At 42.0% G+C, this 16,114-nt stretch overlaps 1 protein-coding gene across 1 annotated transcript; it reads left to right on the forward strand.

The window, feature by feature from the left end:
• The first annotated feature begins 111 nt into the window (after positions 1 to 111).
• rragca (Ras-related GTP binding Ca) lies at positions 112 to 12,498 on the forward strand. The gene is made up of 7 exons (XM_071926600.2): positions 112 to 457; positions 2,101 to 2,304; positions 3,473 to 3,672; positions 7,009 to 7,123; positions 8,129 to 8,271; positions 9,386 to 9,534; positions 10,527 to 12,498. The coding sequence occupies exons 1-7, from the start codon at positions 275 to 277 to the stop codon at positions 10,679 to 10,681; spliced, it is 1,149 nt and encodes a 382-aa protein (XP_071782701.1). The 5' UTR covers positions 112 to 274; the 3' UTR covers positions 10,682 to 12,498.
• The last annotated feature ends 3,616 nt before the right edge of the window (positions 12,499 to 16,114 follow it).

The following is a 16,114-nucleotide window of genomic DNA, read 5'->3' on the forward strand; positions in this document are numbered from 1 at the left end:
TGACAGCTTGACTGACAAATCATTATTCGCTTTGTAATCCGGACAGCGAATCAGAATTAGGGGGAGGGATCAAAGGCAAGTTTTTTTCCAACAGGAAAGGAAATCCAAAGGAAATGTGTGGGAGCACGCTCTGTGTTTGCAAGTAGCCTAGGCATTATTGATAAACTATTTCATCGTTTAACCCGTGGTGCAGACCGATCTTCCGATACAAACACGGCTGTGTTAAACGACAAGTGAGGGGGGGATTAGGGGAAGCGGCCGTCGTTAGGTCAAAATGTCGATTCAGTACGAGGTGGAACAGCTGGCTGACAGCTACGGGGTTGCGGACTCGTTCCCCAAAGATTTCGGTTATGGAGAAGAGGAGGCCGACATCGAGGATAGCCCAGCACCGTCTGACAGCAAACCAAGAATCCTTCTGATGGGTTTGCGAAGAAGTGGCAAATCGTCAATACAGAAGGTAGGAAGAGACGTTAGTGACCAACTGTATCTGCCTGGCGCGGCGAGCGACGCCTTCCTCCGGTTCGTGCAAGTAGCGTTAGCCAACTAGCTAGCGAATTAGTTTAGCATGTAGCAAGCTTGACGATAATGAGCAACAAATAACAATGCTAGCTAGGGTCTAACTGCAGTGTAGCTATCAGAGTGGAAGAAATGTACTGGCAAACCCCATACACTCATGGTTGGCTACTTAGCTTCCAACATTAGCTTGTGTGTGTTTTGATAGCCATAAATGATTAACCAGGTGGACACGGAGGCTCAGTGCATCTTGCTGATATTCCTTTGTGGACATACAGCATGTGACTGTCTATTTAACAACTTGGTTATATCATGCCAAGTTTAACTTAGTCCCACCCATGTGTGAAAGGTAGTGAAGGCAGCACATAGCAGGTCTGATTTATCGCTCTCACATGACAGCAAAGCGGCCACACCTTTCCATTCTGCAAGTCATAACACTTTGTTATGAATGAATACACTGGATATAGTCTATGCATTTTTTTTTTTACAGTATGCTCTTTCCGTATGTATTTGACCGCCATATCTAACTGCATGGCATCACAGATTATCTAACTTACTCACTAGAACTAGGTTAGGCTATAGAAAGCTTTCTTTGTCATTCTCTCAAGTCTGCCACTTTTAGACTGGCACTGTGGTTGAATAATTGATAGTGAGCTGCAGTTGTGTGTTCTGTGATATATTTTATTATTCATGTTAAACTGCACACTGGACTGCGTGTTTCCCCTTAAAATACAAGAAGGGAAGAGAAACAGACTGTATATAGCGTGACACAACAGTGGCCTATCCTAAAGATATTGCCTAGAGAAATAGAAGTGAATAATTCTGCATTTCTTTCTGCACTGAAGTTCCCATGCATACTGAGAGTTGTACTGTGTTTGACATAAATCCACAGGCCCCCCAAGTACCAGATTAAAGTTCTCCTGTAAGCCTCCAGTATGGGCTGAGAGACATGTGATTTGGCTTTTTGCTGGTTCATTGGCCTGTAACCTCAGTGCCGAATAAACACCCCGATTCCTTCCAAAATCACTATTTCCTGCCTCTCATTCTATTCAGTAGACCAATGCACTTATTAGTTCTTCACAACACTTTGCTTTACAGCTGCAGCCATACGGTATGCTGTATGAAAGCACGCAGCTATGAAATGCTAAATGTAGAGTGGAATGTGTAGTCCAGTGGGCATAGTATGTTTTGCAATATCCCCTTACTCTGTATGCGAGGTCCTGCTGTCCTTGTGCCACGTGTGTCCGTGGTATACTGTGGTGTAGCTGCTATAACTGGTGCTTGCTGCCTGTCCGTATAAAAGCTGCAAGTTAGCTATTTCTTAAGCCTCACCTAAGCATGGGATCACAGGTAATTGAGATTTCGCTGTCCGAAGCAGCATTATGAGCTTGCAATTTTTCCTTCAATCTACAAACTAGCCTAGTGGTTTTGTTGTAACCTGTACTCCCACCACTGGTACATCTATGTGTGTGTCAGTATTTTCTGTCAAACTCTCTAGGTTGTCAGTATGTCTCACTCTGTACCAATGTTACCAAGACAAAGTAATGTGCATTTAGTACATCGATATTAATGCATTTCTGATTTCAGGTTGTATTCCACAAAATGTCTCCCAATGAGACTTTGTTCTTGGAGAGCACCAACAAGATCTACAAGGATGACATCTCCAGCAGCTCCTTCGTCAACTTCCAGATCTGGGACTTCCCTGGCCAGGTGGACTTCTTCGACCCCACCTTTGACTATGAGATGATCTTCAGAGGAACTGGGGCCTTGATATTCGTCATCGACGCTCAGGTGAAGGACGGAACCGGTTGATTTAGCCGATAGATACACATGAAAATGAGCGGCCAAATGGAAGTAAACATGAAACAAAAACATGCTAGCAGAGTACACATTGATTGCACGCCTGTAGATTCACATCCAAACCACATAACTAGATCACTGGTGAACCAGATGAGAACATCTCATGGTACTGGACATGTCAGGCTACACATTATCTGGCTGTCTCCACTGTCAACAATCTAAACCAGGAAGAAATTATAACCTTGTACTGCTAACAAGCATAAAGACGGACAGGTAGCATCTACCCCAAGTACCCAGAAGGCCAGTACACGTTTACATATAGGAAAAATGCAAATGGTTCCTTCTGTTGCTTAAGTTACACTGTTACACTGTTAACATTCGATGCTGTAGAAGCCCCTTTTTCAACCCTGGACAGAATGAACCTGTTGCACTCAGTGATGAACAGCCAAAGGCAGCCTGGATGACCCTCAGGCTGCAAGACAATTAGATGTCACGGCTGTTAGGTCATGTGCGTGGGATTGGCCTAAGTGCTTTCAAGAAGTAATCTCCACCATGATCTAATTCAAAGCCGATCTGATTGAAGGGTTTATTTGTACTCAAGGATGCACATCGGATTGAGTTTGTTTCAGTGGTTAGTCAGAGTGATATTTGAGGAGGTACTATTTTTGTCTTGTTGTTTTAGAAGACAATGGAGTAGTGGATTTCCTCATACCTGCTTTAAAATGGGTGTGAATGTACGCCTACCTTTTATCTTTGGGCTGCACCTAATAATTACTATGGTCTTAACTTGGAAAACATTGTGTTGTCACTCTCAAACTAGCGTAATTGGTCTTTATCTGTAAGTATAATGTTTAGCTGCATTAAAATATGTACGATGGCTATTTTTGAAGCTTCACCTAAGCCCACGATGGTCAGGCATTTGTGAGAGATTTCATTGTCAGAAGTAGCATTGTCAGCCTGCAATGTTTGATTTCCTTAAATCGACAAAGTAGCTTAATTTCTTTGTTGTGACCTGTTCCCCCACTACTGGCTTTCATAGCAGGGATCAAGTTTTGAATGGGGATTGTGTGAATGTTTTACATGCATAGCCATTTTATGGTTCACTTGCCGGAAAAACAAATGTGTGTATGTGTGTTGTATCTCATCGCCTCCCTCTTAGGATGATTACGTGGAGGCCTTGGGCAGGCTCCACCTCACCGTGTCGCGGGCCTACCGGGTCAACCCAGAGATCAACTTTGAGGTGTTCATCCACAAAGTGGACGGCCTGTCAGACGATCACAAGATCGAGACCCAGAGAGACATCCACCAGAGAGCCAATGACGATCTGGCAGACGCTAGCTTAGAGAAGCTGCACCTCAGGTACACACACACACACACACACACACACACTTTAATCATTTATTTATGTACACATTAGTACCAGAATAAACAAGAAAGATGCAGTCAGAACATTTCCCAGACTTCCTCGCTACCAATGCGATCACAGTGGATATAGACATACATGGCATTCTCAAGTTGTGGTGTCTGATGCACACGCATACATGCATACACACACCACTTTCGGACTAAGTTGCCTCATACCTTTTATCTCTGCATGTTTAGACTTTGTTTCCTAATCACTTCTCGTAACTGCATGCCTATGCAAGTCATGCAAGGAGGCTCTTTTCCTTGTCTAGTAACAGCTGAATCCCTTTTTTTTTTTTCTTTTGTGCGAAGAGCGTAGGAGAAGTTAGACAGGCCACAATAAGTGTACAGAATACCTGCACATTATTGTTAAGACAGTGCTTAATAAACATTAGTGTGGGTTGATGTTTTTTTTAACTGTAAGTGAAGTGAATGTGGAGATACAGGCTGGGGAATTACCACCAGCTGCCAGCCAAATGCAAGCAAATTTTTAACAGCGAGAGGCAACCATAAAAGATATCTGCACATTCTTTTCACTTGCTTCACTGAATTAAACTATTCCAGATTTGTTAAGCCAATGCTGAAATTGTGCGTTGGGTTTTTCTGTGAATGTGTGTATCTTACATTTTTATCCTTACATTTTTTTCATGTTAAATGTGGAATGAAAACCGCTACAGCTCATCATATGATATTGATACTATAAAGGTGACTTTCTCTTCCCGTCTGTTGAAAGGCAAGATGGCTCTATCTGCCTTGTTGGACTGGCTTCCCGGAGCTGACTGCCTTTACACCACACGCGGATGAAAAACATTCACTCATGTTCTGAGATGATAATGAACAACACACAGTCCTCGCTTTGTTCTAACAGTTGCCTGTGAGCGCAGCCGTGGCACCTGGAATAACAGTGATAACAAGGAACAGACGACACCACTGATATGTCTGAGAATGCTTTGGGGTCATTGGTAAACAAACCGCATCACAAAAAAAGCCAGATTACATTGCAACTGAGCCTTTGCAGCATCATGTTGAGGTCAAAGCCATCAGTTTTCACATTTTAATAAGTCATAGCTTCATTATTCACCCAGCTAACTTCATCCAACAATATAGGCTGCATTTTTGCCAACTCAGAAATTTGGGCCTTGTTTTTTTTTGTGCTGATGTGATAGTTGAGATCAATGAGCATTTTGCTTTTTGGATTTTGGTGTGCCAATCCTGAGTACCTCAATAAGAGCCAGGCTCTGTGTGTTCGTTCATACACTTTTTGCAGTGCACAGTGCTTACAGTAATTATGGTATGCACTCTTTAGGGCATGCAGAGCCTTAAGAGCCCTACATAAGGGAAATGCAGAGTGCGCTGTACACCAGGCAGTACAGTATAAGTCACACAAGCATGAGCCAGCTCTACATTGGTGCACAGTACATTCACATACCAGGAAGCAGCTTGGTGATTTTCTAACTGCAGTGTCCAAGTCATCGCATGAATTAAATATTTTGTTCAGCGATACTCTTAAGTTACAACTCTTAGCTGCAACAACTCTGTGCTGCCACAGCAGTTTGGTGTTAACAGGTGCAGTTTTAAAGTCAGCGTAGTTTCATTCACTCCAATCACACATACCCCTTCACCGAGCACCTAGAAAGCGCTAACACACCTGCTTGGCTCTAATATTTGTGTTTAGGTTCAAAGTGTAAATTGGGCTGCATTCACAAAGCCGCTGAATGTGTCCCAGTTCTGATGCTACAACAATAAGCAAATCTTCCATCATTTGCCTGAGACAACTGTCATAATTTTGGCGCCCACAGCAGCTTGGCTTGGCCAGCGTTAGCATGGAGGATAACAAGACACAACAAGGGAAAGAAAGCGAAATAGCTGACTAAATTAGTATTTGGGGAGGTGCGTCAATTCAACCAAAACTCAACGACACATACGGTAACTGAAATGTGTTTGAAACAAATGGGAGAAAACAAAAAACGGATGTGTGCAGCAGTTTAGAGCAGAGTATGATGGCCTGTGTTATCAACATGGCCTTAGTGTCCAGTGATTTAATGCTGTCTAGAGGAAAATTTTGTGGGTTTTATGTCATGTCAGCAGAAAAGATGGTTCATTTTTGCCCCAGTTTGATCAGAGTAGGTCATGGATGGGTTAAGGGTGATGGGCATTTAGTTTTGATGTTGATAGTAAGGCCTAGTTAGGTTTCTACTGTTATACTGGTGTATGTAGTTCTGCCACATGGTTTGCATACTCTTAGCATTGCTGTGAGATTCCTCTCTGACCTGTTAATGAAGATGCACAATGACCCCGTGCTTCAGATACCACAAATGTTGTAATCAGGGTTCTAATGGTTTGACTTGGCCTAGTTGGCCAGAGTGCACCTTATTGATTCATTCTCGTTTCCTAATGGCACTGTACAAGAGTTTAACATAAAAACTGTTGTAAGAGAAGAGCATGTGATTTTTCCTCAGTTATAATGGGGGTTTTTTTGGAACCCAACTTTTGGTAATTTCTGATTCCAGCGTTTTGTGCTGCATCACATCCCTTGAGGGAAATTTTGTAATGTGTCCCAGTCATAGAACCTGCATAGGAAATCTTAAATGGGCCATCAAAAGCCCTTAATAGCCTGTGCAGAAAGTCTAGATGTGTGGCTGTACGAACACATTAGATGGGCTGAACATGGTCGGCTCTACTGCGGGTTTACTGTTGATGTTTAGAGGGCTGTGTTGATGCCCACTGCGCTGTGTTTTATGTGGGGTGAGGCTTTTGTTTATTCAAGCCAGGCAGCCAGAGCAATCCTGGATTTATAGTGGAGCTCGGAGAGAGGTGTTTTGCTCTGATGTGTGGCTCTCCGATGCTTTCCTCTCCATAACGCACTGTAAAGTTGTGTTCCTGCCAAGTGTATGTAGACAGTTCTATTTGGCTCAAGCCACCAGCCTCCCCTGGGTTTGATCTTTGGCTTACAATATATTTATCTTAACAGCCAAAGCTCCTAAGTCATATGTGTCCAGTGTTGCAGCACCCACATGAAGTCAGTTTTGTTGCTAACCATTTGGTTTTCATTCCTCAAAGTGTTTCCAAGTCAGAATCATGCCTAAATGTTTTCAGGAAGACCTCTGCTCTGCAATCCAGTTGCTGCTTGTCATGTGATGTCCTGACTGATCTGTATTTTTACCTGTTCTTATATAAATTTTGAGGAACTGAGATGTGTTTGTAACAGCGCTTCTGGGTGACAGTCAAATAAACGTTTGTTCACTTCCTTTTTTTTTTTTTTTTTTTTTTTAAATCTCTGGTCCCATTCAGCTTCTACTTAACGAGTATCTATGACCACTCCATCTTTGAGGCCTTCAGCAAAGTGGTGCAGAAGCTCATCCCTCAACTTCCCACCCTGGAGAACCTCCTAAACATCTTCATTTCTGTAAGTAGAGACCAGCCTCAGAACTAGGCTGTACATTAAATGAGGGAGCCTTTCTTTTTTTTTTCTTTCATTGACGTGCGTGACTCATGTGTGACAGCCCTGCGTGATGTGAGTCATCGCCAGGCTTTATGAGTCCCCCCCCCCCCCCCCCCTTGCCTCTATAGGCCTAGCAGTTGTTGTATAACAGTCCCTCCAATGCCCTTGAGGTCTTTCCAGGCAGTGTCTGCGCTCTGCCCCTTGATAGTTATGCTGGCCTTTTGGTTGAAGCTGCTCAGGATTTCTAACACATGCACATTCTCAATAATTCATTTTGAGTACTGACACTGTTGATAAAACCCAAAAGATCACTGGGAGAGATTCTTCTCTGGGTACAAGTGTTGGAGACGTACCAAGCAGTCCTGCCTTGCCTGGTATTTACAAATAATTCTTAGCATTTTTGTTTTATCTACTTCGAGTACAAGATGGGAAGGGTTTACTGCATCAGGACAGTTCAAATAGTGTCTGCAAAGTTCTCAATTTCAAAAGAATACATTCCTGTGATTGGCAACATTTTCTTGTGCCTACTGTATCATCATATGTGGCAAACCTACCCATCTAGAGCGATGGGTACACCTGGCATTTCAATGCAAAAATCAGATTTAAATAGTTTAGATTTAGTTCACTTTGCATCCACACTTCACCTGAGAATGGCTTTTATGCGCCTTGTGTGGCTGTATGTCTTTAAACGTGCATCTACATTACTTTTTCCCACTCTCCATCCCGTCTCCATCTCTTTACATTGCTTGTATGCACATTGTGGCTGGATTGCGTCCAGACTACGTAGGATTAAAATAACAATGTGAGCCTGACAACTTCCATATCTGGGTTTGAAGAGCCAATAGCAGTGTGACTAAAATTGGTTTTCTCCCTTTTTTTTAAATCTATTTTTTCCTTTCTCTATCCCTCCTTTCTTTCCTCTCCTCTCCTCTCCTCTCCTCTCCTCTCCTCCATTTTTGCTGCTGACAGAATTCAGGGATAGAGAAGGCCTTCTTGTTTGATGTGGTCAGTAAGATCTACATCGCCACAGACAGCTCCCCTGTAGACATGCAGTCCTATGAGCTGTGCTGCGACATGATTGATGTGGTTATCGACGTCTCCTGCATCTACGGGTGAGTCTGTTCCTTCCTTGCGGGACTTGCGTGCGCATTTGTGTGAAAACCGGTGAGAGTTTGTCATATTAGCTGCCCTCTATCACAGAAATTTGTGAATGTGTCCAGGTTTATCCAACACCCAAAGCATGAAAATATGATCTAGATGTCTTTGCCATATGGCTTACATTTCCCCCTGTTGTATATTAAGTGCTTTTGTCCCATGTTTAATGCTTCAAAAATATAACTTTTACAAGCTGGCCTTTTCAAATCGTTTTTGATGTACCAGAGAAGACAAAGTGGGTTTACGATGGTTCTTTCTGTTCTTCCCATTATTCAAACAGTGCTGTTTCACAGGTCTGTCTGGGCATGTCCAACATCAACAATTAACTTTATGAGTAAATTCAAAAAGTATGCAGGCCACACAGTAAAACACATCTAAAACGTGATGTACTCACTCTTTGATAAAGCTTAACACTCTCACTGTTATGTGGTATAGGGCTGTATGAGAGCAAAAGAAAAAAGATCTGTAATCGGCAAGTGTCAAGGGAATGGGGGTACTGATCTGAGACCGGTTTCAAGAAAAATCCACCCTAAAACACTTAGAAAAAATGCTAGCTATTTCAGGGCCCATTTGTGTTTTTTTTTGCGGTGTATTATTCCTGTGACCAAACTAGCCAAATATAGGATAGAATGGAGATTCCTACCCATCAGTTGAGTAAACATTTAGTAAACTAGATAGCTGAAATTTGCCCTCTTTGATGGCTTTTTTGTCCCACCACCATGGTACATTACACATTCTTGTGAACACTGTAATTCAAGAACAATACATGAAGCTTAATACTTACGGACTTCACATTAATAATGCTCATGTATTATGTGAAGACCTGTATGTTGACATAGAATATTTACTTATGCATTAATCGGCTTAATTAATGGCCTCAAACAAAGCACCTTAAATAAATTAAAATAAAAAATAAAATTAAAATGAGTTTCCAGAAGTGATTTAATAGGAGATACCAGTTTCAACACCTCTTTCAGGGTGTTCCACATGTTAACAACTGATAGTCTTAATGGTCCAATCAAAGGGATTACGTTTTCACTTGAATTGTGATGTTGTGTTATGCTGTTTTAGTCTGAAGGAGGACGGCAGCGGCAGTGCCTACGACAAGGAGTCCATGGCCATCATCAAGCTCAACAACACCACTGTGCTGTACCTGAAGGAGGTCACCAAGTTCCTGGCCCTCGTCTGCATCCTCCGAGAAGAAAGCTTTGAGCGCAAAGGTAAGCTGTCATGGAAATCTGCGATCCCCTGCGGCTCATTTGGCTTAATTTGGCTCAAGGTGTTGTCGCTTTGAATAGCCTTTCTCCATGCTTTGCATTACTTCATTTTAGCACTGCTCCAGCTGTGTGTGTGTGTGTGTGTGTATACAGGGATATATACTGTATATGTTGATGTTTCTGTTCTTTAATATTTTGGATGTGAAGTAATACTGTGTTATGGTAGTAAAACACTGACTGTTTAATTTGAGGGTGTTTTCATCCATGTTGGATGAACAGTTAAAAAAATAGAAGACCCCAATTTGTGGTTGCAGGTTTACATTAGTTTTCACCCTTATAACCTTTCTAGGATTCTTCAATCTGTCAATATATTTAGTAGAAACAGGGAATATGAAAAATAATGCTTTACAGCTCATCATTTTATCAGAGTTACTCTTCTCCCCTCCTCACTCTGCAGCCGAGGTGAGCTTGAAAGCAAAATGTTCGCACTCATTCATCCTGCGTTTATGTTGAAGATGAGTGTCAAAATATATCAGAACAGCATCTTCTTCCTTTTCTCTGCTTCTCCATAATTGCTTCACTTTGCCTCTCTTGTGTCAGTTCTATGTAACAGCTGCTGCTGGCAATTTGGCTGCACAAACGTCGATATAGATATATAAGTTACTTCTTGAGATGACTTCATCACTATGTTGCCTCAGACTTCTCTTGTAAATGCTAACAGTTGGTGGCAAAGAGTTCAAGAGCTGTGTTGCTACATGACACTACTGAATGACACTATATGGATACATGAAATAAATGTGTAATTTTTTTCTTCTATTCTTACCACTTTTTAGTTTCTGTTTTAGTTTCTATAGTCTCTTTTTGTGATAATCCATGACATACAGTAATTTAGTACATCAGACCTTTGATGGACTTTGCTTGCGGATATTATTTGGAAGCAAGGCTTTCATAGATCTAAGAGCTAATATCCAAATGTGTTGTCCTCGCCTCCTCAGGCTTGATAGACTACAACTTCCACTGTTTCCGGAAGGCTATCCACGAAGTATTCGAGGTGGGCGTCTCCACCCAGCGCCCGGCGGGCCCCCAGGCGGCGGGCACGCCCTGCACCAAGGCTGTGGCACTCAACGGCACGCCGCGCAACACTGTCTAGACACCCAGAAAAAAAGAGACCGAGAGAGGGTAGAGGAAAGGAAAGATGGAGAAGGGCCAGGGAGCCTGTGGAGGAGAGACTAATGGATTGGGGCTCACCAGCGCACCAATCTCAATCCCTGGCTCCCAGCACCTAAAGCACTGAGAAATGGCTAGAGCCAAGAGAGCGTAGGAGCAGCACTGGAGCGCAGAGGGGGAACGCCTCTCAACCTAGGATGGAAGGGAAATTCAAGCATCCGTTTCAGGCGAATGCAAGGCATTGAGGCACACTGTCGGCTGCGAGGAAGTCAATATTGTAAAAGTGCACCTGGACTTGTATACACTAGAGAGCAAAAGGTGTTCTGGATCTTTCCTTGGCTTTCCTATAGCGGTCAGAGGAAGTGTGGCAATGGCTGTGACAATTAGCTGCTGGTCCTTCTATGTGAACTATGAAAAAACAAAAAAAAAAATTAAACAACTTTATTGTAACCCCTTGCTATGGACAAGCTGTAATGTCAGTTTGCGGGGATCAGTATAGCGATGTACCCCCCCCCACCCACCCACTTCTGCGCTGATGAAAAGATGGTGGATGAGAACTGCTAGTCCAAACCCTCACAAGTTCAGAGATGGCCTTATGTAGATGAAGCTTGCCTCAAACGCAAGCTTTCTCTCACTACCACTCACCTCACCCTACCTGAATGCTGCCCAAAACTCGCTTTTTGGTTTCACTTCTGAAGGGAAAACAAGGTTCCTCGCGCAGAGTGAAAAGGGATTGCGGTGTCCATCTGTTCGGCTTTGTATGTATGTATGCGTGAGAGAGAGAGAGAGAGAGTGTGTGTGTGTGTGTGTGTGTGTTGAGGAAAGGAAAGGTTTTGTGACCCTGGATTCCAGACTGGGCCCCATATCTCTACGGGTGAAGGACCTGTGTAAAACATTGTATAATATCCTACTTCTGCAAAAAGTTTGACAAAATAAAGCTACTCCTAGTGAGAGGAACTCTCCTATGTGTACTCCACTTAAAATCAGACTTTGTGATTGGCTCTTCGATTGTAGGTTGTAAAAATGAATTGGCTAGAGATTTGAATGGAAAATTCATAAAAACATTGCCTAAAGCAATTGGATAATTAAACAGTAAAATGGGCAAGGAAATGTAATCTCATGATTAAAGACTTATTTGCTGCCAGCTTAGAATAACGTTATTGTCTTGAATGAAGTGGTTGAGCTGCAGGACTGATGGAGTCAGAAGCTAGAGGGCGTACATTCCTGATTGGCTGTTGGGGTGAATGTAACAGCCATTTTGGGATAATGATAATGAAGTGGATGAAGCTCACATTTATTGTCACCTACCTGCCCAAGTCCTGCCCAAAATGATTCACTCAATCTTTTGTATTCAGTGTGGCTCTGATCACCGGGATTCACAAGAACAAAATACAACAGTAATATTCAGCAGTATCCAATACCCATTCCAAGCATGTATGCATCAGTGTGTTGTCAAGTTGTATTGTTCTCAACCATAACTTTGCTCATTGTATTCAAACGTGAGAAAGTGGACTAACCAAGAAAATTAAACCATGGAAAAGAGGAGAAAAAGACCAAATTTCATTACTGTTGCCATTACAATGACATGCAAGATGTTCAATGCCTGCAGTTTTTTTTTTCTTTTCTTCTAATCAGGGGGCAGATGTGGGGACTCAGACTGGCTTCATCTAAAGTCCTGTCAACCTAGGCCATTATCAGTCACATGAAAATAAACACTTGCACATCAGAACCATGATGGATGATTGATTTGATGTATTATGACGCTATACTGTGTGAAATAAATGAAAATTTAAATTTTCATTTTGTTACTGTGATAACTGTTGTGACATGCTGAAGCACTGAAGGATCGGTACGGGAGTTTTACAAGCCAAACCATCTTATCCCTATCCAAGATTACTTTTAAAGCATCTAAAATTTTATATTGGTTGTGAAAACAGTCTCTAGCATTTGTTGATAGTGCTGGTGCAAGTCATTGTCATCATTTTCTAAGAGCAAAAATGTTTGGATGCTTATTAGTGAAATCAATATGACTGGCTAACAAATTGTGAGACTCTCCTTTGACGACCCTTTTCTCACCATCTTATGCAGACCTGACAAACACCAGATGGCGCTATAGGACTGCCAATGTTCCTCCTATAGTGCATTGTTATTCCTCTTTGCCTCTTCGCCTCTCTAGCTCCATAGCTGTTTTCATACTTGTTAAATTTACAGTAAGCATGCATCATTTGCTGAGCCTGTATGGTGAATTATACAGCCTGTTAAAGTAGTACTGTAAATGTCAGCAGCTAGCTACCATAGCAAGGAGTAGAGAGAATTTCTGTTTCATTTATTGGGCCTGCAATGTGAGCATAACAACAGGGTAAATTGGATTGCTCAGTATTGACAAAACAGGGTTTAGCTTGCATCCAATTTGTAAAGAAATCAAGTGTACATGTCCCTGATATTTTTGTGAGTTAGTCTATGTAACGGTCTAATTTACATGTTTAACCAATGCCAATTAGCTCAAAATAATATTTTCAACAATTCTGTGATATGAAACCACATAGACTCTTTATTGTCAATTGTCTAGAGTTGGCTGCAGTTCATGTGTCATTATAATGAGTGAGCAGGGGGAAGGAAAAAAAAAATCCCCTTACCGGTTTAGTGCATAAAAAAAACAAGTCACTGAATAGCTTCGCCATGCAAGTTATTCACCAGTTAAGTTAAATAAGCCTCACAGCTACTGTCACGACCCATTATGTGGGGTGTAGGCGAGACAGCTAAACACCACTTCCACACAATTTAGATGCAATAAAACACTGACAGCTTTTTTATCCACTTCATTAAGCCCCTAATTTCTTATAAAAATCTCCCGCATTAATCCTGGCGATGGTTTCCCTGCGGTTCTTTAAGCTCTCCTCCAACCTTAGCCGCCTTGCTTTGATGCTTACTCAAATAGGCGCTAATTTGAGATAAATTATGCATCTGCATGTAGCCTACCCATGCCAAGGAATATAAAGTGTGACACTCTGAAAGATGGTGAATTAAAGCAAAGTGTGATGTCTCGACGGGCTAATGGCAGATAGGTTAGACCTGTCAACCTGATGGTTTGTTGATCTAGAAGTCACTTCATATTCAGAGAAGGCGAGGGGTCATTTTTTATGATGTTTTGAAGGTCATTTGGCTACTGTGCAGGGATGTTCTGCGAGACCTCAGGTTGGATATACAGCCCATGATGCATTGGACCTGTCTTGAAGTGAACACGTCACTCAGAAACCGGTCTCTACCATCATCTTTAATGTCTAATTATAACGTAGTTAGACAAACTAATCCGAGGCAGGATATTTGCTATTTGGTGGACACTTTTATCTAGCGCAGCATGCTAAAAATGTATACACTCCTGATGCTATAAGGCGCTTTGGACAAAAGCTTCCATCAAATGGCCAATGTCTGATTAGTTAGCCGAATTACTATAATCACATCAGCAACTCCTCTTTAATTTAAAGTGATTTTGACAAACTTACGTAATAGCCAAGTAACTAGTGTCCAAATTGAACGTAGTTAAAAGGAGTCTAAAGAAGAAGATCATATGCAACAATATTAACCATATATAATTATTTTTGGCGTTCAGTCCACCTGGATCATATGATATCCTCAGTCATACAGTGACTTTGTACAATCTCTAGATGGGGCTGTTGTCTGCTATTTGACCATCATCCCTCAGTGTTCCCCCTCACTCTTCTCTCAGTCTGTCTGCTGCACAGTGCTGGCAACATGGAAATCAACATCACACACACATATACTTCCAGAGAGCGAGAGCTAGAGAGGGAGGATTGAAGAGAAGTTGAGGAAGCAGGAGAGAGGGAGCTGCATGATGTACAACTGTAATTTGGCACTGTAGCAGCTGCTGAAATTGCCTTGCTTTATCAAAAGCGACGCCGCTTCACCCCCCCGTCCCTAATAAGGAAGCTTAACCAATAATGAAATAAAGCTAGCAGAACATACTCTTGCCTGTGATGTCACACTCGCTTCCACAGCTTCCACATGCCAGCCCACCCTTCATCTTAGACGTCTTAGTATCATTACGACAATGATATTGCCATTATGGTCTTAATAAAACTCAGTCAGCGGTGTATTGTCTCTCATCTTTACATTTTATTAGCCACGCTTATGAGAGACGAGGGGAAAATGACATTACCACTAAGTAAGACATCAGATAGGTGACAGATGTAAAAAGGGCTTAATTTGTTCTGTTGTAAGGCAAGGCAGATTAGTATTGAAATGGGCAGTTGGGAGATTGTCTGATATTACTGTGCGACAGAGTATTAACAGAGTAATAACTAATGTGACTACACTTTTAACAACCCATCTCTAGCAAGTTAATGCGTGTTATGTTGCTGACAAGACTGCATTAGTTCTCAGCCTGCTTTACTTCAGGTCAAAACGAGAAGTAAATTATGACGTTCTCAGTTGTCCGTGAAGTGACATGTTGCAATGATAATATACTGGGAGTGTTACGTTCACACCTTGACCAAGTTTCACTTAGATTGTACGGTGTAATAAGAGTGTGTTGCCATGACATGTGCACAAAGAAACTTTTACTTCTCAAAAAGGCCTAAGAAGGGTAAAGAAGCGGTTTGCAAAAATGACATAATATTCAATATTGGGAGTCAAGACGTTGGAGCTTGAGGTGTTGAACTTGAAGGAACTTGGTCAGCCTCAAAAGTAGAAACATAAGTTATGAAGTATTGTATATATCAAACCCTGTTTGTGTTATTTCAGTTATCTGCTGTGTATTCAAACCCATCTGGAATCAGTGTGAGTAATTTCTGTGGCAGTCATTTCTTCTCGCTACCTGATTCCTTTTGTGTATTTCATTGGATTAGAAGACATTTTTCATTTTCAAATTGATTGAGGTCTTGATACAAGGTTGGTGTATCTAAACACAAGCTTTAGCTATTTTGGCAAATGTTGGAGTAAAAGAGATGTGTATTTTGAGTCACAGAGGGATGATAAAACTGCAAATAAATTATTTTGCATAAGAAAATCCTACTTTTCCAAGAATCTTCGTACATATTCCCATACACTCATAAAACCCTGGATTGGGGCTTTTTTTTTTTAACCACTATTAGCTCTGATCTGTAACCAGACCTGAATTCACCTGCCATATCATTTTCTCCTTTCACCAAAATAAACACCTCAGCCCGCTGCCTAACCACTCAACCCCTTACTCTGCAGCAGTGAGAGGAGCCGAAGGAGCGAGCGAGGGAGAAACAGATAACGAAAGAGGGAGTTAGAGGAAGGGACAGGCGTCTCCTGTATTTTCTCGGTCAGGCAGCGGAGCGTGGAGCGGAGGGGCCAGCGGGCCAGCAGCCAGCTAATGGGGACCAGCAGTGAGCAGGAGCCGGGGACGACGCTGACAAAAGGAGCAGCGACA

The sequence above is a fragment of the Centroberyx gerrardi genome, chromosome 12 (assembly GCF_048128805.1).
Source record: "Centroberyx gerrardi isolate f3 chromosome 12, fCenGer3.hap1.cur.20231027, whole genome shotgun sequence".
NCBI lineage: Eukaryota > Metazoa > Chordata > Actinopteri > Beryciformes > Berycidae > Centroberyx > Centroberyx gerrardi.

Excerpts from the sequence above, each read along its gene's own strand:
- rragca (XM_071926600.2), top strand. The coding sequence starts at position 275 with ATGTCGATTCAGTACGAGGTGGAACAGCTGGCTGACAGCTACGGGGTT. Across the intron at positions 458-2,100 it reads GCAAATCGTCAATACAGAAG|GTTGTATTCCACAAAATGTC; the intron begins GTAGGAAGAGAC and ends TTCTGATTTCAG. Across the intron at positions 3,673-7,008 it reads TTAGAGAAGCTGCACCTCAG|CTTCTACTTAACGAGTATCT; the intron begins GTACACACACAC and ends GGTCCCATTCAG.